Source organism: Hemiscyllium ocellatum, chromosome 20, assembly GCF_020745735.1.
Source record: "Hemiscyllium ocellatum isolate sHemOce1 chromosome 20, sHemOce1.pat.X.cur, whole genome shotgun sequence".
In the NCBI taxonomy this organism is placed as follows: Eukaryota; Metazoa; Chordata; class Chondrichthyes; order Orectolobiformes; family Hemiscylliidae; genus Hemiscyllium; species Hemiscyllium ocellatum.
Window position 1 is genome coordinate 15,677,488 of NC_083420.1, and position 27,869 is coordinate 15,705,356.

General features: G+C 39.4%; 2 protein-coding genes across 2 annotated transcripts in view; one reads left to right on the forward strand and one right to left on the reverse strand.

Annotated features, from left to right (window-relative positions):
- Positions 1-1,649: 1,649 nt before the first annotated feature.
- Positions 1,650-15,510, reverse strand: eri2 (ERI1 exoribonuclease family member 2). Its single transcript, XM_060840162.1, has 9 exons — positions 15,361-15,510; positions 12,869-12,933; positions 11,138-11,221; positions 10,420-10,547; positions 9,442-9,598; positions 8,954-9,054; positions 7,615-7,696; positions 3,631-3,719; positions 1,650-3,457 (listed from the first exon to the last, which is right to left on the reverse strand). Exons 1-9 carry the CDS (start codon positions 15,381-15,383, stop codon positions 2,087-2,089), a joined length of 2,100 nt encoding a protein of 699 aa, XP_060696145.1. The 5' UTR covers positions 15,384-15,510; the 3' UTR covers positions 1,650-2,086.
- Positions 15,511-15,741: 231 nt separating this feature from the next.
- Positions 15,742-27,869, forward strand: part of LOC132825148 (RNA exonuclease 5-like) — a 53,793-nt gene continuing 41,665 nt past the window's right edge. Inside the window, exons 1-4 of the mRNA XM_060840164.1 lie at positions 15,742-15,819; positions 21,335-21,612; positions 25,524-25,639; positions 26,671-26,797. Of these exons, the coding sequence (XP_060696147.1) occupies positions 21,469-21,612; positions 25,524-25,639; positions 26,671-26,797 (387 nt within the window). The 5' untranslated portion in view covers positions 15,742-15,819; positions 21,335-21,468. The remainder of the gene's footprint in view (positions 15,820-21,334; positions 21,613-25,523; positions 25,640-26,670; positions 26,798-27,869) is intronic.

Consider the following 27,869-nt stretch of genomic DNA (forward strand, 5'->3'; position numbering starts at 1 on the left):
GCATTCAAACTCCACTCTAGCATATTGCAAAATTGAATAAATTTGGTAATTGTTGTAGACTAGTATTAGATAGGATAGAATCTCAGATAGTTCTCTAATGTATCTCAGTGTAGAAGTTCATTGCCTCTACTCAGTCAGACCCATCATTTGTGGCTGATGCCTAATCCCCTTTGAAACGGTATAGCAAATTGCACACAATGTTCAATGATAAAGCGCAAACAATTGGTGAAACAATGAGCGATAAACCAGGCAGCGTTTTGGAAGGGGACCCCCAACTTCAAGCCCACTTAGTCTCCAAGATTTCTAACATTAAAAACAGAAACGTCCAGCCAATTTGGTTTACTTCACAGGACATCGATGAGCAGTTGAGTGGACTAGACTATGAGTCTTGCATACAGCCTAGTGCAAACATTCAAGATCTACGGACTATTACCTAAACAAGCTGTTCAGTTATGACTAAGACAGAGAATACAGAGAAATTAAAATAGTTTAGATAATTAAATTAGAAGATAATTTCATTGTTGCTCTACTAAGGCTTACATCTCCGCAGGCAGATACAAGGCAATGGAAATAAACTTCAATAAGTCAATTAAAAAAAATAGAAGCATTCAACTGCACTAATTGAGAGGAAAATCACATTAGTGAATTTTCAATCATAATTCAAGCAAATTATCAGAATTTAACATTACAGCATCAGTTCCACAAAGCAGCTTGCTCATTTGCTGTATTAGGGATTCCTGAAGATTTTAATGATGGACAACGTCAGCCTTTATTTCTGCATTTAGTCTGTTCCATCAGGAGATGTTTGCGTATCCACAGCAGTTCTTTAAGAACTACTAAATGGCCTGATTGCTGCTAGCCAGACTTCCAAAATAAGTCTTCCATGATTTGGAAGTATTTTTAAATAGAATTACAGGGAAAACCGGACTTGTTAAACTTCAAGGCCAGTGGTTTCCACAGATGATGAGCACTCCAGTGCTGATTCATTTGCAGAGTTGACCTGTAGTCATTTACACACAAAAGGTACTCATAGTAAATGGAATAGTTTTTTAATATAAAGAAAATCTGGCATTCATAGCATCTTATACCCCTGAACATCAAAAAGCACTTCACATAATGAATTGTGCAGAGCAGTTGCTTTATAAAGTATATAAAAATACTATAAAAATAAAACTAAATGAAAACATATAAAAGATGACTGACGGAGTGCGGGACATAAATGAAGTAGCATTCTCTTGAATGACATTTCTTTGGGAGAAGAGTAAAGACAGTATGGCATTCTCCCTAAAACAGTAAACATGATTTGGTTTCAGAATTGCTTAGCAAGTGATAAAGGTGTCGAAAATCCAACTGATGCCACACTTTCTGCTAATATCAGCCCTAATTTTAATTGCACACTTGACTATGAATGGGTTTTGCATGTATTAAAATCTCACCCTTTGATCTCTATCAGAATTGGGTTTGTACATACATTTTTGCTAGCAGAAGTTAGTTCCCTGTTATAATAGCACTCACTAAAGAAAACATCCACTTCACAAACATAAGAATTTGAAATGTTTGTCAATATTTGATTTAAAATAAATGCACCACACATGGTACTCAATTATTAAAACTTTGAAGGAACATCTCAAGTCATATATCATAATTAACCAGGATATTGGAATGCTACTAAAGAGAATGAAATGAAAAGGGAGAAAAAAAAACACGCAGGAGTGGGGCACAAAAGCAACAATGCATGAAGGATATGTTAGCAGGATAATGTTGGATCCAATGGTGAGCCCCCCCATATTTCTTCAATCAGTTAGCTTTTCATACTTGAGGCTTATAGATGTACACAGACATTATAATGGACACTTTCAGAACACATACAAAAGAAGCTCGATGAAAAGTTTACACAAGTTATGAGGAGTTAAATCCATTTACATTTGATGCAAGTATTCAGAGATATTTTAGTTGAGTGCACTCAGAAACCTGATTACAACAGTTACCACACTATTTCAACCTTCCAATAGGCCAGACTAATTTGGGACATGATAAATCAAAGAAACCATAAAACGCTCTAGACAAGACAGCTATATTGTGAGTTTCAAAAAGAAAATCGGAGGCCCTGATGTTTGCGTTGAGAAGGAAAGGCTCCAGATGAAACGGTATCACAAGTATTAATAGACGAGGCTGATGAACTTCTCTCCTTCTTCAATACCCACTCCCATTTGAAGTACCCACAACCCTTGCTATTCTCTGCATTCCTTTTCCATACTGTGCAAGAATAGAAGGCTTTCCCTTGATTTGGGCCCACTTTCGACACAGTAAGCCTCCTAGCTCTCCGACCGCAGCCACATAGCGGAGGAGTAATCTTGTCACTACTCATTTTCTGAAGTACCTTGTGGGAATGGTTTGTTGGAGGAATAACTTCTGAAATTGACTTATTATTTGAAGGTAGAGAGCCATTAGATGACAATTCTTTGTCTGAATATACAATAAATGATTGTCTTTTAGAAGCTTGAAGCTTGAAGGGACTTGAATGTGTGTCTTTTCTTTTAACACCAATACGTAAAGAGTTATTTGATTTAGGGGACCGCACAAAATGTGTAGATTCAATGCTTTCTCTGAAAGAGCTGGACCGAACATTGGAAACTTTCATGTTAGGTACTTTGAAGATGGACTGACTTTCAGCTTGCTTCATAACTTCAGCCACATCATAGATGATTGTTTGTGGGCTCCTATAAATGACCTTCTGAGTCTTTCCAGCTTCTGAATGACCAGTCAATTTGTCATCTTTCCTGTTCTTTAGTGGTCCTCCAGCAACTGGACAATCTGTATTTTCCTCTTCAAGCACACTTGATGATTTAGAATTTTGCTCTTGGTCCTCATAATCTATAGAATGCTCATTACCTGATAAAGGTAATACAGCCACCTCTTCCCAATCTTGCCAGGGAGCCTCAGACTCTGGCAAGCTATCATCTAGGTCAGAAAAACTTATAACAGACTCAACAGTAGTTGACACAAGCAACAAGTTATTTGGACTATCACTGGGTTTAGTTTCCACATTTCCCTTTGTGATCTGATTGTTAACATTGTTGATCAAATGTAGTCCAGGTTTCTGTGTTTTGCAAACAGTGGAAGTAGAAAGTCCATTGATTAGAGTCCTGGGGGATATTAAACTCTTGTAGTGGATATTTACATCAGTGCAACTTTTGGAATCTACATTCTCCGTAAGATGGCTGGCAGATTTGGGACACGATGTCAAAGCTGGTTGTGTTTGCTTCACTAAGCTATTACGTTCACAGTTTGTCCTTGTATGTCCGATTTCAGCCTTTTTTACATCAGAAGCATTTTCTGAAAATGAGCAAGTCGTGCTGCCGGTGCCTCTAACTTTGGGACTTGCATGGGCAATTTTGCAATCTTCAAGAGAGTTTGCAGTAGGTCGTCTTACAATAGGATTCTTCATGCGTGCAACCTAATGAAAATGCCACAATTATGGTAATCACCTCCAGATTGTTTGATCCTGAACATTTAAAGCACCAAGTATCAAGATTACTTAAGTGAACCAAGTCATAAGTGTCAAATATTTATCTTGTGTTACGGGTCCAACAGGGATGAAAGTCTGGAAGCTCACAAATGGCCACTCACCCTATCCAATGACTTGGTGATTTTCATGGTACAACCATCACAGATCATCCGCCAGGCAAGGTGAGCAGTGTTGCGGGCATCATCCAGGCCTGATTTGAACATGATGAGAAAAGAGAACAACACAGTAGAATAGAGTGAATAATTGGAATTTGCGATCTGCTTTTGGGCATACAAGTTATGTAAGACTTGCTTGCTGATTAATGCAAATTTAGACAATTTTAAAATCAAAATTGTAACTTTCCACAAATTGCTTTTGCTCATTGTGAATTTCAGAAGGTAGGCTTCATTATATCAAGTAGATTCTACAGTATTTTAAGAAACCAATGATTTTCATTCACTTGGGAAAACTTTATTGATTGGTGTCAATTGCTGTTTCACTAAAAGAAAGGATTTTGATTAGATTAAGTGCATTAAAGAACCACAAATTGCTAGATTCTTTTAACTGATGAAATGGAAGATGCAGTTAATATGCTTTGAGCATATTGGGTTGAGGCTAATATATTGGATAGAAGAATGGTTGAAAGACAAAAAAGGGAGGAGGAATTTTTAAAAAGTGTCATTAATAGATTAGCAGGCTGTTACTACAGGGATGTCACAAGATTCAGTGCTGGGGCCTCAGCTATTTACAATCTAAATCCATGACATCAATGAACACAGTATATCCAGGTTGGCTTGTAATATAAAACTGGGTGGCAAAATAAATTGTGAGAAGGACATAAAGTCTGCAAAGACTCAAGAGAGTGATTATTAAGGTGGCAGAGGGAATACATTGTGGAAGAAATGTTAGGTTATTCACTTTGATAGGAAGAACTGAAAACATTTTCACTTTAACTTTTTTTTTTAATTACGGCAAAACTGTTACCTATTGGTGCTCAGAAGGCAATTATTATATGTGAAACAAGAAAATTGACGCAGATACAATAAGCTATTAGGAACGCAAATGATACGTGGGCATTTATTGCAGGGGTTTTGGAGTACAAGAATAAGGATATTTTCAACAATTGGATGGGGCTTTAATGCAACAATAGTTGAAGTAGTGTACATGGCTTTGGTCTCTGTACCCAATGAAAGATATATTCTCTTATAGAGAGTTCAACAAAAATTCTTTGGTTGGTTCACAGGATGAACACTGAAACAGGAGAAGGCCATTAGCCTGGTCAGCCATAGCAGAACATGGTTGATCATCGTCATTAAATGGCAATTTCTCCATGATATCCTCATTGCCTTGATAACGTTGGCATTTAGAAATCAATCTTTGTCTTGAACAGCCTCTATCACTGAGCTTCCACTAACCTCCAGAGTAAAAAATCCCAAAGCTCCAAAATCCTTTTTTGAGTGACAATATTCCTCACCTCAGTTCTAGATGGCTTAACCCTAATTCTGAGATTATGTCCCCTCAAAAAGGGCAAATTCTTTCTACATCCAACCTGTCTAGTTCATTAAATACCTTATAAGCTTCACCAAGATCACTTTTGTTTTTTTACAGACTCAGTCTCCTTAATCTCTCTTCATAGGACAGTATCACCACCTCAAGAATTAGTCTAGTAATCTTCTGCTACACTCCTTTTATAGCAAGTATATCTCTCTTCAGGCAAGGAGACCAAACCTGTGCTAAATAGTCTCAGTGTAATCTCACCAAAGTTCTGGACACTTGAAGCAAGACATCTTCACTCCTCTACACAAATTCTTTTGTGATTAAAGCCATTTGCTTTCCTAATTACTTGTTACAGCTGCAGGTTGGCTTTCAGTAACACACAAAGAGAATCAACACAGGTTCCTTTGGACATCAACACTTCTCAATCTCTCACCGTTTAAGAAATACTCTGCACCTCTGTTCCTCTTAGTAAATATTTACCATACACCACGTCCTTGTCTACTCAGTCAGCCTATTCAAATTCCATTGAAGCCTCTTTGTATCCACTTCACAACTGAAATTTCTCTCTAGTTTTATGACATCTGCAAACTTGTAAATGTTCATTCAGTCCTCATCACCAAATCAAATCACTGATTGATAGAGGGTTGTCCTGGAGAAATTCATATTGTCTAAAGTATTGAGAGATGAGAACAAAGGACAAAGAAAATTTACAGCTCAGGAACAGGCTCCTCGGCCCTCCAAGTCTATGGCAATCCAAATCCAATGTTTAAATCTATTGCCCAATTCCTAAGGATCTGTATCCCTCTGCTCCACACCTACTCATGCATCTGTCCAGACGCACCTTAAATGAATCTACTGGACCTGCCTCTCTACTACCTCTGCTGGCAACGCGTTCCAGGCACCAACTGCCCTCTGTGTAAAGCACTTGCCGTGTGTATCCCCCTTAAACTTTTCTCCTCTCACCTTGAGCGCATGACCTCTCGTTATTGAATCCTTCACCCTGGGAAAAAGCTCATCTCTATCTACCCTGTCTATACCCTTCATGATTTTATAGAACTCCATCAGGTTCACCCTCAATCTCTTTCTCTAATGAAAACAACCTACTCAATCTCTTTTCAAAGCTAGCATCTTACGTACCAGGCAACATCCTCATAAACCTTCTCTGCACCCTCTCCAAAGCGTCCACATCCTTTTGGTAATATGGCGACCAGAACTGTACACAGTATTCTAAATGCGGCCGAACCAAAGTCTTGTATAATTTTAACATGACCTGCCAGCTCTTATACTCAATACCCCGTCCGAAGAAGGCAAGCATACCATATGCCTTCTTGACCACTCTATCCACCTGTGCAGCCACCTTCAGGGTACAATGGACCTGAACTCTTAGATCTCTCTGCTCATCAACTTTTTCCAAGGCTCTTCCATTTACTGTATAGTCCGCTCTAGAATTAGACTTCCAAAATACATTTGCCTGGATTGAACTCCATCTGCCACTTCTCCGCCCAACTCTCCAGTCTATATATATTCTCCTGTACTCTTTAACAGTCCCCTAGGCTTTCTGCTACTCCACCAATCTTCGTGCCATCTGCAAACTTACTGATCAGACTACCAATGCCTTCTTCCAGATCACTTACGTATATCACATACAACAGTGGCCCCAGCACTGATCCCTGTGGAATACCATTGGTCACCTTTCTCCACATCGAGAAACTCCCTTCAACTAGAACTCTGTTTCTCCTGTTGCTCAGTCAGTTCTTTATCCACCTAGCTAGAATACCCTGCACACCATCTCCATGAGATGTGCTCTTACTGAAACATACAAGATGCTGACCAACTATTTCCCCTAGCTAGAGACTCTAGAACTAGGAGGCATAGTTCTCAGTAAGGGGCTTGCCATTTAAGACTGAAAAGTAAATTACTTCCATTCGGAGAGTTGTAAGTTTTTGGACTTGCTCACTCCAGACTGCCTACTCCCATTTCTTACATGACAGTCAAAGAATAAGAAAGAGAGAATGAAAGCAGAAAGAAAGTGAGAGAAAGAAAGATAAGAAGAGAATAATACTGCAAAAAAAGTGATAATTGGAGAAACTAAGGATAAAGATAATAGGTGCAGGACACCCATAATTTGAGCACATAGAGACACTTTACTCCTTTAAATGTTATCAATTAGATGATTTGTTTAAAGGTTTTCTCAAGAATAAAAAGAGTCACTTATGAAATTAAGGTCATGAGTCAGGTGAAAAAATGTATACTTGTAATATTTCACTTTTTAAATAATCCTAAACTGAAAAAAGATTGACTTCTGGTTTCCTCCTTCACCAAATAGCTGTTAGAAATTTATGAAAGGGCAGAAGACTCTGGAACTCTCTTCCCTTAAAAAACTGAGGGTGGAACACAATTGAAACTTACAAAATTGAGAGTAATATAGTTTCAATAGGAAAATACACAGTTTATATAACCAAAATGGCCAAAGAAGTTAAGATGAAGATTAGTATGATATAATTAAATGGTGGATCAGATTCAAAGCGTTAAATGGCCCAGGTCTGTTCTGTTCCTGTTCCTACAAAGCCAAACACAAGTACCAAGACAATGCAACACGGACTACTTACCAGAATGTTCACGTCCTAAAAACATTATGCCCAGGTCCTGCAAAGCTCCATTCAGACCTTTTGGCTTTCGGCCATAGAACACCTGCCATACAAACAAGTTATGTAAGACCAGTCATTACAGAAAACGTAAATATATGTTAATCTGAGCTATAGCCAATGGTCATGGAACAACATAACTGCATAATTTGCTAAACATAAACATTTTGAAAAATTGTAGAATTGACCTGACTGCTGTTCCATCAGCACATACTCTTGAATGTTTTATTCAGACACTTAACTGAGATCTAAACTTTAATTTTGCACAAGCCAATTTTGTCCAGTTTTGTTTAACTCGAGATCAACCTAATGTTTTAATATCATTTTCAAATAGGAATGGAGGTGGAGGGAACAAAAGTTAAACTTGAAACCACCAGAGGTTAGGGTTATCTTTAAGAACAGAGTTTAAACGTTCAGCAAGTGTCCACTAAGCAGTAATCTATCCCTCCAATCTACATTAATCCAGTATGCAGCAATTACCATGAAAAAAAAAATTGTTGACTGAATTGTGGGGAATGTGTGGCAATCTGGACAATGGTGTGGGAAAAATGAAATTTTACAGCACAAATGGCAGGCCAAGAAACACACTGGTTGTGCCACTTGGACCAATTCCTCTGTGACCAACTGAGCTCTCAATCTTTATCTGCTACTTAAAGTTCAATACAAATATCAGAATCTGTGTTTTAATTTTATCTTGGTCAGGCTATCGCATCAAAGAGCCTCAAAATCCAGCTAGTTCCTCAATTTTAGCTGCTTGTGTCATAGGGCAAGGCAAATAGGAAACTAAAGTGCACTGGAGTGGAAACCATTAATTATCCCAATGTTTGACAGAATACTAAGTTGTAGCATTTGCCTATTTTCTTTGCCTTTTCCATATTGTTGTGTTATTCTAGTCGATTCTGCTTCACTTCAGGTCAGGGATATAAATTTGCTTTCCACCAAAACCACCTCTATTTTTTCTCTCCTTTCTCAGTTTGGTTGGTGGGCCTCTGGTGAGTCTTTTACTGTACATGCATGGTCTTATGTCTTTCTAACAGCTATCTGTTTCACTAATAACATTTTTATATCAATCTCCTTAACAGTTTTATGTGATGCAATTCATTAATCATTCAACTAATTTACACCTTCTTAATGATTTTCGTAACTGTTGATATCTTTTTCCTTCCCTAAACACTTTTAAATTAGATTGAACATATACTTTAATTCCTAAAACTAAAAACTAGCATGGAAAATGGGAATAAATGTAGCTGAAGCCTAGTATGCAAAGATATTGGACTATACCCTTTCCAAACTATGTGCGTACCTTATAGGTTCCTCGAAGGTCAATCCAGCTGTTCAGAACCGCCGGTTTTCTAATATCTTTCCTTTTACATTCATAGTGCAAGCACACTCCTAGATCCCAGTCTACAGACATCAAAAGGAATGTGATTAAATATAGCATGTAAAATTCTGATTCAAACCCACACAGTAGAATTCGTACATAAATTCCAAGGGCAGAAAGTGAAAGGTCACAAGTTGAAATATCACAAAAATAGTGTCAATGTAAAGATCACATGAAACGAGAAATTGTTGATTTGATTTGAAATTATATGTACTTTTTTAAATTGAGCACAATCATGTTGATTGATCTTTTTTCCTGTATATACAGCAATGCAGGAGAGGTGTAATTGCTTTTCAAACAGAATAAATAGTAATCAATGTATTTTTTCCCTTTTGTAGGTCATGTTCAGTTCCAGTAAAGCTCCTCAATGTTTAAATGAAATAAGTGGCTTACATTGATTAGCACCATACCTGACCATGTTACAAAAGCACAAGGTCTTAATTCAAGGCCACATAGCTGAGACATATCATTAGCGAAAACAATGTTCTTCTCTTGCTGAAGCTTCCGAATCCAGCGGGAAAACTGCGACAAGCATATTGCAAGAGGAACTCCACCTTCAACCTGCCACTGGGAACATTAAAGATAATAGTGAACACACTTAGTTCCAAAGCTTTCAATAATCACATTCTACAACTGCACACCAGACAGAAATCTCAGGATCTTAGTATATTGCAAATCATATTGAAAATAGCTCATTTATTAAAGTAGTACTCTGAAAATTATTGGCTTTTAACAGCCCAGGTGCACAGGCCATTCCGCCCTCAAGTCAGTTCTGCTACTAAATTAGATCAGTGATCTGTACTTCAATTGCCTTAACTTAACACCATATCCCTCAATACCCTTACTTAACAAAATCAATGACTGAACCTTACTCATCATGCAATGATGTAGTATCTGAATCAACTTGATTCAGAGGAATGGTGACCTGGTGAAATTAGTCGCAAACTTTAAAAAATAACAGTAAGCATTTTTCTAACTCAGCTTTTAGCTGGCTAGACCACATAGGTTTGCATTAGAAAAGATGAGTTTTATTGGGGCATCAGCAATTTTTTAAAAATTGTCTTGCTGAGAGAAATAAGGATACTTGCTTGTGAAGCTTTTTATCTCACATTCATCAGGACAGTCACAAGAACACCAATCTCAAAGAGAACAACACTTTAAGCTCTTATCAGAGTTGGTTCCTTTGAGATTCAATATTCTTATGAATCTGTCCTGATGAACAAAGCAAGAGAAATTTAACAGTACTTCTCCCTTCTTCAGCAAAGGTCTTCTACACCACCAAGCAGCAAGTTATGAAAACATAGAATGAGCCTATGTAGGCTGCAACATTTCAATAAGAAAGTCATGTCTTCGTCACAGATACTTTAGCCCCATATTGGACTAAATACCTGCTTAATGCCAGTTAGCTCCATGCAGAACCCAGTCAGGAGTGGATGCTCTTGAGGCTGAACATAGGTGTGAAATTCAAGCTCAATCTCTCCATTGGAAGTATTGAGCAGCACTGCTGGAAATTCAACTAGATTGTAGAAAAATAAAGAAAACCACTTCAAAATCACCAACATAGCACCCAAGACATACTTAAAAGCAAAGATTTCCTTTCACAATTTTAAGCATGTTTGATATCAATTCAGATATCATAACCTCACATAATTTCTTCAAAGTAGCAAAGAGCAGTATTAATCAAAACTTGACAGAGAGCAAGCCACAGAAAGAGGTATGAGGACAGATCGTTAAGAGCTTGGTCAAGGAGCAACTTAAAGAGCAGAGACAGGGGATGGGAATTGAACCAGTTTAGAGAAGGAATTCTAGAGCTTAAGGCTACACTGTTGAAGGCATGGCAACCAATGGTGGAGAGATTAAAATCAGGGACATGCAAGAGGACAGAAATGGAGAAGCAACTTTTTCACACAGAGGGAGACATGAGAAGAGCATGTACTCACCTCCCTTTTTACTAAATCATAAAACTTCTCAAACCTCTTACCCTTCTTACAGGTTACACGTTTTTCCTTTGAGAAATGTAACTAATCTCACAGAATTTACAATACAATAGAAGCTCCTCAATATACTTGATAAAATAATTGCAAACTAGTGTAGACTTATACTCACTTATTTCTGGACTGTAGCGAGTCCTCCCATCTTTCCAGCAAGTGGATTCAAAGTCAATAATAATTAAATATGAGAAAAACTGATCTGCAAAGTAGAAAGAATTAGCATCCAGCTTAGTTTTCACAAAGAACCGACATACCTATATTATCTGGGGTCTGCTGCATATTTTGATGTTTAGGTCCTAAGATGGAATGGTATGTATCCCATGCTGTAGGTTAGATAGTATGCTCAGATACTTTAGTGGCAAAGTATCCATATAAAAGAACGTTAAAACAAAATCAGATGACAATTGAAGAAACTTTCCAGTAGAGTAATAAAGATGTACAGTACAGAAACAGACCCTTTGGTCCTAATCGTCCATGCCTACCGGATATCCTAACCCAATCTAGTCTCATTTGCCAGCACTTGGCCTATATCCCTCTAAACCCTCCTAATTCATATTCCCTCATCCAGATGCCCTTTAAATGTTGCAGTTGTACTAGCTTCCACCACTTCCTCTGGCAGCTCATTCCATGCACACATCTCCCTTTGTGTGAAAACGTTGTCCCTTAGGTCCCTTTTATGTCTTTCCCCTCTCACCCTAAACCTATGCCCTCTGAACTCCCCCACTCCAGGGAAAAGATTTTGTCTATTTACCCTATCCATGCGCCTAATGATTTTATAAATCTCTATAAAAGTCACCCCTCAAAGCTCCAAGGAAAACAGAATCAGCCTATTCAGCCTCTCCCTATAGCTCAAACCTTCCAACCCTGGCAACATCCTTGCAAATGTTTCCTGAACCCTTTCAAGTTTCACAACATCCTTCTGATAGGAAGGAGCCCAGAATTGCATGCAATATTCCAAAAGTGGCCTAACCAACGTCTTGTACAGCCGCAATATGACCTCCCAACTCCTATACTTCATACTCAAACAATTTATGTAAATTTCGATTTCCAGCCTTGTGGAACTGGTTAAATAATCTTAAAAAGCCAGAGGAAAAGACTCTCTATCGATACAGTTGTTTTCAAGATTTGTTCTGCTTCAAAAAAATGTATACCATATCCTTGCATTTAAAACATAAAGAGACCTAGGATAAATTTGTTCCACTTAAATTTCCGCGCCACATTTACATTTAGAAGAGCACATGTAAATTTGTCACAGTGTACCAACACCTTGTTGTCAGTGGAGATGAAGCATCACCATTACTAAGGGGTACAAATAGGAGAGTTTAAGTTTGACTATGAACTTTCTATTATAAATTAGATTAGATTAGATTCCCTACAGTGTGGAAACAGACCCTTTGGCCCAACCAGTCCACACCAACTCGCCAAAGAGTAACCCACCCAAATCCAACTCCCTCTAACTAATGCATCTAACACTATGGACAATTTAGCATGGCCAATTCACCTGACCTGAACGTCTTTGGACTGTGGGAGGAAACCGGAGCACTCGGAGGAAACCCACGCAGACATGGGGAGAATGTGCAAACTCCACACAGACAGTCGCTCGAGGCTGGAATCGAACCTGGGACCCTGGAGCTGTGAGGTAGCAGTGCTAACCACTGAACCACTGTGGAGATAGGAATTTATAAATGAACATATAAAAATAAGTAGAAAGTGTATAATTTTAAATTAGGAACCGAATTACATCTGCACATCCAAATCGAAATCTTCTCTGCCCTGTAACACAGCTTCAGCTGAGAACTGCTTGACCTTGACTCAAAATATAGAATAAACATCACATGGTACTTACTGGATTTGGGTTTTTTGTTGACCTCAGGAGATGGTGACGAGTGTTTTCTAATTATACCAAGTTGCCTGGACAAAATATAGGAAAGATTACATGAGCAAACAGCTATGTAAAAATACTAACAATTGTTGGTTAACTCCAATCATCAATCCCAATAAACATGAAAGGTCAAATTGTTAAACCGTGCATCAATTTTTAAACTATACATTATTTTACTTTAAATAGAATTGCAAGATAAACTGATCTTGACCAACTGTGGACATTACAAACAATAAATGTCCCAATCTAATTGTTGCAGTTTGCTAATATCATGCCATTTGAGAGAAACATGTGGTGGGTACCAATTGTCTTTGAGCACATATGAATAAGGGATAGCTGGATCACTAGGATTGTGCGATGAGAACTTTACTCAAACTCTTCTCCCTCCCGCCATCTGGCAGAAGATGCCAGAACATACGGTCTATCACGGCCAGACTGTGCAACAGTTTCTTCCCCCAAGCCATCAGGTTCCTTAAAACACATTGTAATCAGACTTTTTACCATCTAAAATTCTTTTGTATTGCTGCTAGAAAAATATATATTATTCATCATTCTTCTGTTACACCATAAGTTGCATGTTTTGCATTTCATGCTGTGTACGATTGTGTAGTTTGTGCTGTCAATGTAGCACCCTCGGTACTGGAGGAACGCAGTCCCGTTTTTACTGTATCAGTTGTATATGGTAGAAATGACAAATAAAAGCTACTCTTAACTATTCTATTCTCTAAATAAACTTTTCCCACAAAGAAAAGTGAGTAACTTGGACTGGCATGGAATTTATTAACACTGGAGACTGAAACCTATGTATGACTCCTGGCAATCAAGTAAGCAGTATGCATCAAATTCTAAACTACTGACCAAATACATTTGCAAAAACAAAAATATTATGAAAATATTAAACTGCCACTCCTCACCTAACACATACTTCTTTCACAAGAAATGAATCAAATAGGAATTCAGATCTCACCACAATGATTGCCAAAGCTCACCTCATTCAGAGTAAAACTGCAATCAAAAGGTGAGAACTGCCAGCAAATTTATGCTTTTTATTCATAATATGCAAGAATCATGCAACATCCCTGTCCAACCATCTTTGAATGTTTTTGAATATCCTAATAAATATCTATAATAAAGAGTCACAATATCCAAATTTCAACAATTCACCAAGGCTCCTTCGAAACCTTTTACCTCTGCCATCTGGATGAGCAAAAGCAGCAGATGCGTGAGAATACTATCTGTAAATTCCCCCCTTCAAGTCCCACATCATTGTGACCGAGCAAAATATCCTTCATTGTTGTCAGAACTCTCTCCAGAATAGCACTAAGTGCATTTACACTACACAGGCTACAACAAGCTTAAGAAGGCAGCTAACCACCTCTTTCTAAAGGAAATTAGGGATAAAGAAATAAATGCCGGTCTTGTCAGCGGTGTTCACATTTGGGATGCACAAAAAAAACTAATCATCCTTGGGTCTATCTTCTTTTAAAAATTAACATTATCAAAGGCACTTCAATATCTTGTGGGATACTTTAATGTCAAAGATACTTTCAAAATACCTGCTGTTGTTACAAGTCTTTATAAGTAAAGGGCAGATGCCACCTCAGCTTTCCCGCTACCTTACTCCTTTCCTCCCAGAACCATGACCTATCCCACCAGCCTCCATATATGATGGATGACCTACTACCATATCTGCCACCCACAGCGTGACACAATGACTAAATTATTCCCCTCCCCCTTCAATATTAAAAAAGCAGCCCCTCTAAAACACCTTGAAGAAATACCCTTCTCTTCAACATATACAGAGTGGGATAACTGCCTTTCTAAATCTTCCCCAAACAAGAAACACATCTTCCCCATGAAACTGCAATTTCCTTGAACTATTTTCCGTTTAGTAAACTTCTCACAAAGCGATTTGAACTGTAATGGAGAGATCAAATACACCTCCTGATCAGTCCACAAACCCTTAACCTCAGATTGTGGTCACTTGCTGATTTTACCTCCACTCCCACATTACTCCCACACAAACCCTTCTGCCCATGGCCTGCAGCAGCTTTCCAGTCGTGTTTCAGGAACAGAATGTCATCTTTGCAGTTCTCTGGACTCACAGCAGAGTTCATTATTTCAAACCATAACCTCTTTTGCAGTTTTTACATATGCCTTTGCTGCTTCTGGTTTCACTCGTTTGTTTATTTCTCTTTTTGGTTTGATGTCAAACAACAGCTATTCCTCATTCTGACTTTTAGTCAGGAACTTTGATCCTTTACAAGCCCCAATACCATTCCATTTGGCCCTCAACCAGAAAGCCAACTGAATCTCTTGTACCCAAAACCTGTCAAAGACCTTACGGTTGATCTTCCTTTCATTTACCGTTCTCGGTTTTAACCGAACAGAAACATTCATTATGTTGCTCTCTCTGAAGATGCTCTTGAACTTTTCCAGATTGTTTTAATACCTACTTAGCAAGTAACTTCGTTGTCATTGTCCAGTGAGCACAGTGAAAACCAAGGCTGGGAATTTATTATTGAAGCACCTGCACTAAAACTGACGTTAAAAAAATCTAATGGATAGAAATTACTCGGTTTAACAGCAGCTTGAACATTGGATTCAAATCTACCGCCACTACAATGTCGTCATAACCGCCATCACATCGATGTGATCGAGGCTGCCGTAGTCATGCCTGATGGGGGCGGGGCCGATATAGTGGGCGGGACTTGATCGTGCGGTGCGAGATCTGATTGAGGCGGCTCCGTGATGGGGCGGGGTCTCAGTGGGGTGGGGCTTCGTGGCGATGGGCAGGGCTATCGGAGGTGAGCGTGACGTGATGACGCAACGTGCATGGACGTTTCGCGCTCTGCCGGTTAAGTCTTTTCCTTGGTGTGGGCTCCCAGGCTCTGGGTGGATCAGGGACATCCCGGGTAGGGGAATCGTGTTAGTTTATACCCGCCGCGGTCTTCTCTTTTCCTTGATTTGGCTCCTGAGGGATCGCATCGCTCCGGCCTGGTCACGTGGCGTCAGTGTCCCTCTCCCTCCATGGCCTGGCCACATGGTGTCAGCTCAATGCCCCCTGTGTCCCTGACCCGGCAGTGTAAATATCTGTCACATTTAACAGGCAATGACCCCCACAATGCTTTCCATTAACCAGTTATTGCCCTTCTATAATAAGCAGGTAGCCTCTCGGACAAGTGCATCACAGCCAAGCCCCATGTGAACAGAACCTGGTGTGTGTAGAGTTTCTGTAAAGACCCTGAAATGGGTTGTCAGAATCCATGGGAATTTATCATCTCTCACACTGGGGTACAATTGTAATATCTCAGCAGCAGTCCTAACTGAAATCAGTAAACCATTGCAGTTTCTTTTTTTAAATAATTAATTTATTTATTTTTAAAATAATTTCTTTTATTTACTCTTTGAGACATGGATGCTACTGGCTGACCAGCATTAATCTTGAGATTGAAGTAGTGTCCTTTCAGTCTGTGTGGTCACGGTGTAGCATCTGAATCATTAAGGTTGCATTGAGATGGATGGATGAATAGCTATAGTATATTTCTGGTGTTGGCTTTCTCCTGATAGCTGAATCCATTGTTAAATATTGGGATTCAAAGAAGGGGCATCCTTTTGCATTGTAAACCACATTCCAGCATCACTTCACATCTTAAAAAAAAGGATTACTTTAATAAATCCAGTTCTGATATGTTAGTCCTGCCATCACTAAACACATGTCTATCAGAATTTATTAGACTTATTTAGTAATCATTTTTCCTCATTAACCAGATCACCAACTTGATTGTTTTTTGCTATTTTGACAAATATTCAGCCTTATATTGCCAAATCTGTCATGAGTTAGATGGTTGAGGGATTGTTGCACTAATAATATGCCATCTTTCAGAAAAGATGCTAAGTTTCTGTCAGTGCTGTTAGATGTACATAAAAGATTCTATGGCACTATTTTGAAATTCAATAAGGGAGTTCTCCTTGTCCATCAATCCTCAACCAACCTCCTATAAAAGTTTGTCATTTAGATGAATGATTTCAATGAGAATATATGAGGCATGGTTAGTAAGTTTGCACATTTCACCAAAATTGGTGGTATAGTAGACAGTGAAGAAGGTTATCTAAGATTACAAAGAGATCTTGATCAATTGGACCAATGTGCTGAGGAGTAGCAGTTGGAGTTTAGTTTGGATAGATGTGAGGTATTGCATTTTGGTAATACAAACAAAAACAGGGCTTCTACAATTAACGGTAGGGGCCCTGGGTAATCTTGTAGAACAGAGAGACCTAGGGGTTCAGGTACATATTTCTTTGAAATTTGCATCACAGGCAGGGTGTTTAAGAAGGTGTTTAGCACTTTTGCCTTCATTGCTCAGACCTTTGAGCATAGGAATTGGCACATCATGTTGAGATTGTATGGGGCGTTCTGAGGCCTCTCCTTGAGTTCTGCGTGCAGTTCTGGTCTACCTGTTATTGGAAAGATAATTGTTATTGGAGAGGATTGAGAAACAATTCACCAGGATGTTGCTTGGAATGGAAGCTTGAGATGTAAAAATAGACTGGAAAGATTGGAACTTTTTTCACTGGAGCGTAGGAGTTTCAGGGGTGACGTTTTTGATGTTTATACAATCATGAGGATCATCAATAAGTTGAATGACAAGGGTCTTTTCCCTAGGGTGGACGAGTTAAAAACAAAGGGCATATTTTTCTGGTGATAGGAAAAAGATTTAAAAAGGACATTAAGAGCAACTTTTGTACAAAGAAAGTGATTTGTGTATGGAATGAACTTTTGCGAAAGTGATAGATGCACGTTCAGTTACAATATTTAAAACGCATTCATATAGGTTCATGAGCAGGAAAGGTTTGGAGGGATATGTACCAAGCACAGGTAGGTGGGACTGGTTTAATTTGGGAACATGGTCAGTGTAGAGTGGTTAGACTAAAGGATCTGTTTCCATGCTGTATGATTCTGACATTGCTGCTCATTGGAGCATCCTTTATCCAAATTAGCTGTCACAGTCAGAACTGGCTCTACAATAGAGTTATTCAGGGAAGCACCCAGAGCCCCATGTTGGGACTGTAGCCAAGTTGGCGGGGATGTGTGTGGGTGGTGGTGCGGGGCCAGTAGCCAGGTTGGGGATGACCTTTGAAAAGGTGAGTGTGGCACTGCTGGATTTGTGTTGAATTTGGCTGGAATTTGTGTTGCTGTACTTGTACAGGACCTTGGTGCGATCACATCTGGAGTATTGTGTGCAGTTTTTGTCCCCTTATCTGAGGATGGATGTTCTGGCAACATAGGGAGTGCAACGAAGGTTTACTGGACCGATTCCTGGTATGACAGGGCTGACATGGGAAGAGAGGCTGGACCGATTTAGGACTGTATTCACTGGAGTTTAGAAGAACATGAGGAATCTCATAAAATTCTGACAGGCTAAACACAGGATAAGCATTTCTGATGATCTGGGAATCCCGATCCAGGGGCCACAGTTGAAGGATAGAGAGTAGAACATTTAGGTCTGATATGAGGGAAATTTCTTCACCAGGAGAGTGGTGACCCTGTGGAATTCTCAGCAACAGAAAGTAGTTGAGACCAAAGCATTAACTGATTACATGAAGGAGTTAGATATAGTTCCTAGGGCTAAAGGTATTGAAGGGAATGGGGGGAAAGCAGGTACAGGGTACTTAGTTGGATGATTTGTGTGATCATATTGAATAGCAGAGTATTCTCAAAGGGCTGAATGGCCTACTCCTGCTCTCACCTTCTTTGTTTCTGGTTTTGTGTGAAGACAGCAAAATATCATTAACACAAGTGAGGAATGATGCAAATGACAGAAAAGCTGTAAAGCTCAGTGGAATTGAGAGAGACTGAGTGTGATTTGTCCCACAACGAAAGGGGCTATAAACCGCCCCCACCTCCTCAGATGGCTCTGACAGCAGTGACCACACTCCAAATGGATTTCATTGGCTACGAAATGGTTTAAGTTGTTTTGAGGCAATGACAGGCACTATATATAAATGCAAATCTTTCAAAATATTCATGTCAGATAATTGAGAGACATCAATTCTTATCACTCTATTGTGGTGATAGGGAGAGCATGAAGGAGTGAGAGTGTAAAATTGAAATACTGAGGATGCTGGAAATCTGAAGCAAAAACAAAAAATGCTGGAAGAACTAAGCAGGTTTGGTACCGTTTATGGAGAGAGAAATAGAGTGAACGTTCCGAATCTAGTATAATGTTTCTTTGGAACAGTTCCAAACAAGAGTCATTCTGAATTTGAGTGAGTGTAAGTTAATAAGAAATGACTGAAACTGCTCAAGTTTGGAAATGTTATGTTTATTGGAATCATTGTAAATTGTAAGGTTTGCACATATCAACTGTTTTTCTTAATCGGGATTACTTTATTAATATATTGAGATTGTATTACAAAAAATATCAGAACTTGCATTAATGTGGCACCTTTTTCAAAGTAAGATGTCTCAAGCAATAATATTAGTGAGTTATAATCAATCCAGTGAGATATTACTTCTGAAATTAAGGATTGTCATTCTAGGACAGAGATAAAACTGCTTCTCTTGGAGATTTGTGCAACGATGGAACTCTACCTCAGAAGGTGGAGTCATTGAACACTTTTAATATTTTACAATATTGTGTCAATATGATATCCATAAAATAAATCTGCTAGAACATAAGCAATTGAAGTGTTTGTACCTTATGATGATCCCAATGAACATATCAGTATTCCCTTTCAAACTTGAATACTTTCAGTAATTTCTTATCAACTTTTAAGGCAGAGATAAATAGGTCCTTGTTAGATAAGGGAATGAAAGTTATTGGTGGGAGACAGGAATGTGGAATGCGGAACACAAACAAATCAGCAAAGATTTTATTGAATGATGAGCAGCCACATGGTCTACTTATGCTCCTAATTTGTGTGTTCTTTTGTATGACACTAGAGTCATAGAAATGTACAACATGGAAACAGACCCTTTGGTTCAACTCGTCCATGCTGGCCAGATATCCTAACCTAATCTAGTCCCATTTGCCAGCACCTAGCCCATATCCTTGTAAGCCCTTCCTATTCACATACCCATCCAACTGTCTTTTAAATGCTGTAATTGTACCAGCCTCCACCACTTCCTCTGGCAGCTCATTCTATATACGCACCACCCTCTGCGTGAAAACGTTGCCCCTCAGGTCCCTTTTATATCTTTCGCCTCTCACCCTAAACCTATGCCTCTAGTTCTGGAGTCCCCAACCCCAGGGAAAATACCTTGTCTGTTTATCTTATCCATGCCCCTCATGATTTTATGAACCTCCATAAGGTCACCCCCTCAGCCTCCGATGCTCCAGGGAAAACAGCCCTAGCCTATTCAGCTTCTCCGTATAGCTCAAATCCTCCAATCCTGGCAACATCCTTGTTAGTCTTTTCTGAACCCTTTCATGTTTCACAACATCCTTCCAATAGGAAGGAGACCAGAATTGCAGGTAATATTCCAATTAGTGTCCTGTACAGCTGCAATATAACTTCCCAACTCCTGTACTCAATGCTCTGACCAATAAAGGAAAGTATACCAAATGCCTTCTTCAGTATCTAATTTACCTGCAACTCTACTTTCAAGGAACTATGAACCTCCATTCCACGATTTCTTAGTTCAGCAACACTCCCCAGGACCTTTCCATTAAGTATATAAGTCCTGCTCTGATTTGCTTTTCCAAAATGCAGCACCTTGCATTTATCTAAACTCCATCTGCCACTCCTCAGCCCATTGACTTATCTGATCATGATCCTGTTGTACTATGTGGTAACCGTCATCGCTGTCCACTAAACCTCCAATTTTGGTGTCATCTGCAAAATTACTAACTATACCTCTTATACTCGCATCCAAATAATTTATATAAATGAAGAAAAGTAGTGGACCCAACACCGATCCTTGTGACACTCCACTTGTCACAGGCCTCCAGTCTGAAAAGCAACCTTTCAACATCAGCCTTTGTCTTCTACCTTCAAGCCAGTTCTGTATCCAAAAGGCTAACCTTGCTAACCAATCCATCATGAAGAACCTTGTCGAACGCCTTACTGAAGTCCATTTAGATAACATCCACTGCTCTGCCCTCATTAGTTATCTTTGTTATTTCTTCAGAAAACTCAATCAAGTTAGTGAGTCATGATTTCCCACACGCAAAGCCATGCTGACTATCTCTATTCAGCCCTTGCCTTTCCAAAGACATGTAAATTCTGTCCCTAAGGATTTCCTCCAACAGCTTTCCCACCACCGACGGCAGGCTCACCTGTCTATTGTTCCCTGGCTTTTCCTTACCCCCTTCTTTAATAGTGGCACCATGTTAGCCATTTAACTGGCTTATTGTACAGTAAGTGAAATTGATAAATACTTGTTTTAATATTAGTCACTAACATATTTTGTTTTACCTTTTACAGATACAAGGAATTTTAAAAACAAATACATAAATGTGATGGGTTGCCAACCAGACGAGTGGATCTTTTTGTTGTAGTTAAGCTGTATTGGCAGTATTGTTATTTCTTCCTATTGTTGCAATTGTAAGATTCATCAGATGGCTGATAATGCCAAAAGACTGTGTAAACGAAAGAGAGCGGGAGAGAATGGTACAGAGGAAATAAAGAAGAAGGCAGCCAAAATCCAAAATAGGACCACTGTGGAAAGTGACATTGGACAAAGCAGCCAAATTCACCCAAAGGTAAAGAAACTAAAAACATAGGTCATTACGCGACTGATCAAATTCAAAATGTTTGCCACTGTGAACTGAATTAGAACTTGCATATTATTCCCATGGTACAACAATCATGGAAACTGTAGTGAAATGCATACTTGACCAGTTTGGCACAGATTGTCTGGAATTGCCGACAGAATGGATTAATTGAGTGTGAAATATTGGTCAGCTATCCATCTTTCTTTTCAGGGAGTGTGCTATGGTATGCAGTTTGCTCTGCACTGATTGGCTTCCGCAGTTTGGAGAATGATTATATATTGTTACTATAGTTGAACTAGTAATCCAGAGGTTGAACCTCATGCTCTGCAGGCAAGGGTTCAACTCATCCAAAAACTGGTGAAATTTGAATTCGGTTAATAGTAATCTTATTATGTGGAATTTTTTTTGACTACACTCCAAATGTACCTCATGATAGTAAAGAGCTTTGAAGCATCCAGTGGTTGTGACAAGTGCTATCTAAATTCCAGTTTTTCATTAAAACTCTTCCCATGATTTCCAAAGTAGGTGCTCTCTCTACTGTTTCACTCCTTCTCAATCTCTAACTTTGTTCATTTTACTCCTTAAACTGCTTAGGCCTCAGCTCTAGAGTTCACCCATACCAGTCAGATTTTAATAAACAAGTTAAAAACTGTAATAAAAGAAAAAGCTGCTGGAGATTGAAATAAGAACAGGAAGTGCTGGAAAAACCCAGCAAGCTGGTAGCATCTGTGGAAGAGAGACAGAATTGATGTTTCATGTTGATTATGTCTCTGCTTTGAAGTCTTTGAAGAAGATTCATAATGGATTTGAAATGTGAATGCTGTTTCTGTCTCTACAGAACTGCCAGTGGAGGTGAGTTTTTCCAGCACTTTCCTTTTATACCTAAATACTACTTCTGAACAAACATTTAGGTTATACAGCAAACTTATGAACCAGCCCTCTCAATAATCTGGCAAAATTAAACACTGCAAATACCAGATGTTTACTGTATTATCACAGTCTTCGCGATGTCCAAGTAGTCAGCTGAGTGAGTGAAAACGCTATCTGCCAGTAAGTTTTGTTTAAGGCAAAGTTGTATAAAATCTGATTGAAGATTTATAGCTCGGGTATCCGTTGTTGTGGTTCTGCTCGCCGAGCTGGAAGTTTTTGCTGCAAACGTTTCGTTCCCTGGCTAGGGAACATCATCAGTGCTGTTGGAGCCTCGTGTGAAGCGCTGCTTTGATGTTTCTTCCGGTATTTATATTGGTTTGTTCTTGCCGCTTCCGGGTGTCAGTTTCAGCTGCAGTGATTTGTATGTGGGGTCCAGGTCGATGTGTCTGTTGATGGATGTTCTTGCCGTTTCCGGGTGTCAGTTTCAGCTGTAGTGGTTTGTATATGGTGTCCAGGTCAATGTGTCTGTTGATGGAGTTTGGGGATGAATGCCATGCTTCTAGGAATTCTCTGGCTGTTCTCTGTCTGGCTTGTCCTATGATAGTGGTGTTTTCCCAGTCAAATTCATGTTGCTGGTTGTCTGAGTGTATGGCTACTAGAGATAGCTGGTCGTGTCGTTTTGTGGCTAGCTGATGTTCATGGATGCGGATTGTTAGCTGTCTTCCTGTTTGTCCTACATAGTGTTTTGTGCAGTCCTTGCATGGTATTTTGTAAACTACGTTAGTTTGGCTCATGCTGGGTATTGGGTCCTTTGTTCTAGTGAGTTGTTGTCTGAGCGTGGATGTTGGCTTGTGTGCTGTTATGAGTCCTAAGGGTCACAGTAGTCTGGCTGTCAGTTCTGAGACGCTCCTGACGTATGGTAGAGTGGCTAGTCCTTTTGGTTGTGGCATGTCCTCGTTCCATGGTCTATCTCTTAGGCATCTGGTGATAAAGTTGCGTGGGTATCCGTTTTTGGCGAATACCTTGTATAGATGTTCCTCTTCCTCTTTTCGCAGTTCTGGTGTACTGCAGTGTATTGTGGCCCTTTTGAATAGTGTCCTGATGCAGCTTCGTTTGTGTGTGTTGGGGTGGTTACTTTCATAGTTTAAGAGAGAACATAGTAGTAGAGAGAACACTCAACGGAGAATTCACCACAAGGGTACACAGGAAACCAACACACACAGACCAAGTCTTAAACTATGAAAGTAACCACCCCAACACACACAAACGAAGCTGCATCAGGACACTATTCAAAAGGGCCACAACACACTGCAGTACACCAGAACTGCGAAAAGAGGAAGAGGAACATCTATACAAGGTATTCGCCAAAAACGGATACCCACGCAACTTTATCACCAGATGCCTAAGAGATAGACCATGGAACGAGGACATGCCACAACCAAAAGGACTAGCCACTCTACCATACGTCAGGAGCGTCTCAGAACTGACAGCCAGACTACTGCGACCCTTAGGACTCATAACAGCACACAAGCCAACATCCACGCTCAGACAACAACTCACTAGAACAAAGGACCCAATACCCAGCATGAGCCAAACTAACGTAGTTTACAAAATACCATGCAAGGACTGCACAAAACACTATGTAGGACAAACAGGAAGACAGCTAACAATCCGCATCCATGAACATCAGCTAGCCACAAAACGACACGACCAGCTATCTCTAGTAGCCATACACTCAGACAACCAGCAACATGAATTTGACTGGGAAAACACCACTATCATAGGACAAGCCAGACAGAGAACAGCCAGGGAATTCCTAGAGGCATGGCATTCATCCACAAACTCCATTAACAGACACATGGACCTGGACCCCATATACAAACCACTACAGCTGAAACTGACACCCGGAAACGGCAAGAACATCCATCAACAGACACATCGACCTGGACCCCACATACAAACTACTACAGCTGAAACTGACACCCGGAAGCGGCAAGAACAAACCACTATAAATACCGGAAGAAACATCAAAGCAGCGCTTCACACGAGGCTCCAACAGCACTGATGATGTTCCCTAGCCAGGGAACGAAACGTTTGCAGCAAAAACTTCCAGCTCGGCGAGCAGAACCACAGCAAAGTTGTATTATTATTTAAATGATTTATGCTGTAAAAAAAAGTATAACAGTATTGTGTATACCCGCTGCACTACGTTTCTATTAGTGTGTGTTTTTACTGACTGTGTGGATCTTTCATCCTCCAGAATATTTGATTCTTCGATACGTTCTTGGTCCCGTAGGTGCCAGTAGATAAAAAGTTTGCTGTATTCTGTAGCACCTTAGGTTGTTTCACTATTATAGATGCTATTTAAATTTAATCTATTCTTGGTATGACACCTTGCTACTTAGTTGCACAAAACTGGCTTTCTTGAATGCAAAGTGATCTCATCTTCATTACGTTTAACAGTAAGTTCTAAAATAAACAGCCTGTGAAAGCCATGATTGGAATCCTTTGTGGTCACAATCTTATTATTTTATAAATAAACACATAAGTAAAGGTGTGATTTTATTTCTTCAAAGATTACTTCAGTTATTGAAAAGCTGTTTCTACCTCTAACATTTTAAATCATAATTAGAAATAGATTCTTTTTGTTAAGTTCAGGGCAGTGTTTATTTGTGGTTTCTTTTGATAGTATATTTTCAACTGGTCACCCCCTTTATGCCTACTTGCATCCTGCAGTTTTTGATTAGGAGCTACAGGGTTTCTAGAGGATTCATGTGCCCTGCTTTATTAAACTATGTCTTAGCCTCTGTTTGTACCTCCCATGCTGGAATAGCTGAGATCAGTCTGAAGGCAGCATTAGGAAATATGGGCATGACCTCAGGCTTTGTGAAGCAGTGTTTCACCTTTTTAGAATAAAATGTTGTATTTCTTTATGTAGCACAATCAAATAATTAAGTCATTCTTTTGAAAATGGTCCTAGAGTGCTGTTCCAAAACAATAATCTTGTTTCTTTTGGATTTGTTTTATAGCGTGTTCCTGTTTTCACCATCAATCCAGAAAGCAACCCCTGTGCCATTACTTATGAGCAACTCTGTGCGCTAATAAACTATGCTGTATTGGGAAAAGTGAGAAGTTCTCTTCCCAGGTAGTGTATATTAGATGCTTATGGTCAACTCTGCACCACTCTGTCATAGTGAGAGACCCCTATCATGGGGACTTTGACTGGTTTTCTTTCAGTTGAGCTAGCGTCTCACCTTTTGTGCAGTTCCCTAGGTCTTTCATGACCTGTACTGGAGTGCGGAGTTTTTCATTTTCCCACAGCTCCACATACAGAAAGTCTCTCTCTTTCATTGTATAAAATTGTTTCCCAATTTCCTGTAAAGTAGTCTTGGTATTTATGCATTAGTCCATACCAAGAAATCTAGTAAAAATTATGGATATAAACAGTGTTTTCTGTGCAATTTTGTGGAAGTATTTTGGATTTTCACAGAACTGCCACAATCTCAGATGTATTGTCTTTGAGAGGAACACTGCAGTCGGTGAAGCATAATTTACATTAGTAAAGAGATTCATCTGAAATATTACTCAAGAGTGTGGTGCTGGAAAAGCGCAGCAGGTCAGGCAGTATCCAAGGAGCAGGAGAATCGACATTTCGGGCGAAAACCCTTAATCAGGAATGATAAAGGGGTGCTGCCTGACCTGCTGTGTTTTTCCAGCACTACATTCTCGACTCTGATCTCCAGCATCTGCAGTCCTCACTTTCTCTGCATCTGAAATATTAACCCACCTTCCTCTTTTAGAACCTGAATTACCCACCATGCATTTTGAACATGCTCTGTTTATATTTCTAAATTTGATAACCTATCCAGCAAAAATCATTCATTGAATGGGAGTTTTCAGCTGTAATTTGTAGAAGTTGAACAAAGCAAAGATACTAAATACAGAATATTTGGGGTTGTGAAACAGATGGCTTTTTGTCTGAGGCTGCAGACCTCACAACCTTTGTGCATGAAATTGTATGTATAAAGCAATGCTCTTAATTGATCAGCAAGTCAGATAAAGATACTTTCCTCTTTTAGTCAAGGTCTTTGTCTTAATGTGCAGCTTCTGAGAATATTCCAAATGGCCATGTGTTTGACTATAAGAGAGTATTTTAGTGCCATTTTCTTCCCACAGCTGGTGCCAAGTTCACAACCAGAAAGAACTTAAAGGTGTAGCAGTGATTATTCTACATGGAGTGAGTCAGATGCACTTCTACAGATACTACCTCCAATTTAAGCATCTGAAGAAAAGGTTTAGATTTGTAAGTTTACTGTTTCAGTTATTGCATTTAGAAATCTATTTTATGATAACCATATATCCTGACCCATTTGACCCAGAGAATTAACATCTAAGGTGGGCTGTTCAATGTAGTCGGAAAGTGTCCTGCTGGAAAAGCACAGCTGGTCAAGCAGCATCCGAGAGGCAGGGGAGTCTTCCTTTCAGGTATAAGACCTTCATCTGGGATGTGTCGCCGTTTCAAGCATAAGCCCTTAATCAGAAATGTCCAATGGAGCTGGTCTGTGTTGATGTTTATACTCCAAAGCAGCCTCTCCCACTCTGATGATCTCTTCTCACCCTGCCACCTTCCATTCTCCCTTACATTAATCCTTTAAAAGGTATCACTTCAACTACTCTGTGTCGCAACAAGTAACATAACTCTTATTTTTATCTGAAGTTTTTTTTATGTCTCTATTATGTTGTATTTTTAAAAATTTAAGCTGTTAGATATCATTCTTGTTTATTTATCTTGTGTTTTTGAGTATTTTTGCTTAAATAGTGGTCCATGCTAATATTGGTGATGTTCACTTAGTTATGGAAATTGACAGGGCAAGAAAGTCGAACACAAGTCTACTCTGAATTTGTAGTTCTGTTATCGAACTGTTTGCATTGCAACGAATGTGTCACTCTGTCTGTGTTAGTGTTTTGGGGAAGATGGTGGCGTAGTGATAATGTCATTGGACTTGTAATTCAGACCCCCAGGCTAATATTCTAGGGACATGGCAGATGGTAAAATTTGAATCCAGTAAAAGCTAGCTTAATAGCAGCCATTTAAACACTTAATTGTTTTGAAAAATCATCGGTTTCACTAAGATTCTTTAGGGAAGGAAATCTGCCATCCTTAACATGGTCTGGCCTACCTCTGACTCCAAACCTACAGTAATGTGGTTGTCTCTAAGTGCCGTCTGAGCAGTGAGGAATCGGTATTAAATGCTGGCCGAACATCCACATCCCAGAAACAAATATGGAAAAATATGCAGCCTCACTGACCTGATCTTGCTTTGGCCAGCTTCATTAGATTTGGAGAAAGGGATTTCTCACCAGTTCACAGGTCA

Bases quoted from the DNA above. Each gene is read 5' to 3' on its own strand.
- eri2 (XM_060840162.1), bottom strand. From the start codon at position 15,383: ATGACAACGAAGTTACTTGCTAA. The intron at 12,934-15,360 runs GTAGGTATTAAA...TATTTTGTCCAG, and splicing joins ACAACGAAGTTACTTGCTAA to GCAACTTGGTATAATTAGAA. The intron at 9,599-10,419 runs GTATTTAGTCCA...TAATGTTCCCAG, and splicing joins AGCTAACTGGCATTAAGCAG to TGGCAGGTTGAAGGTGGAGT.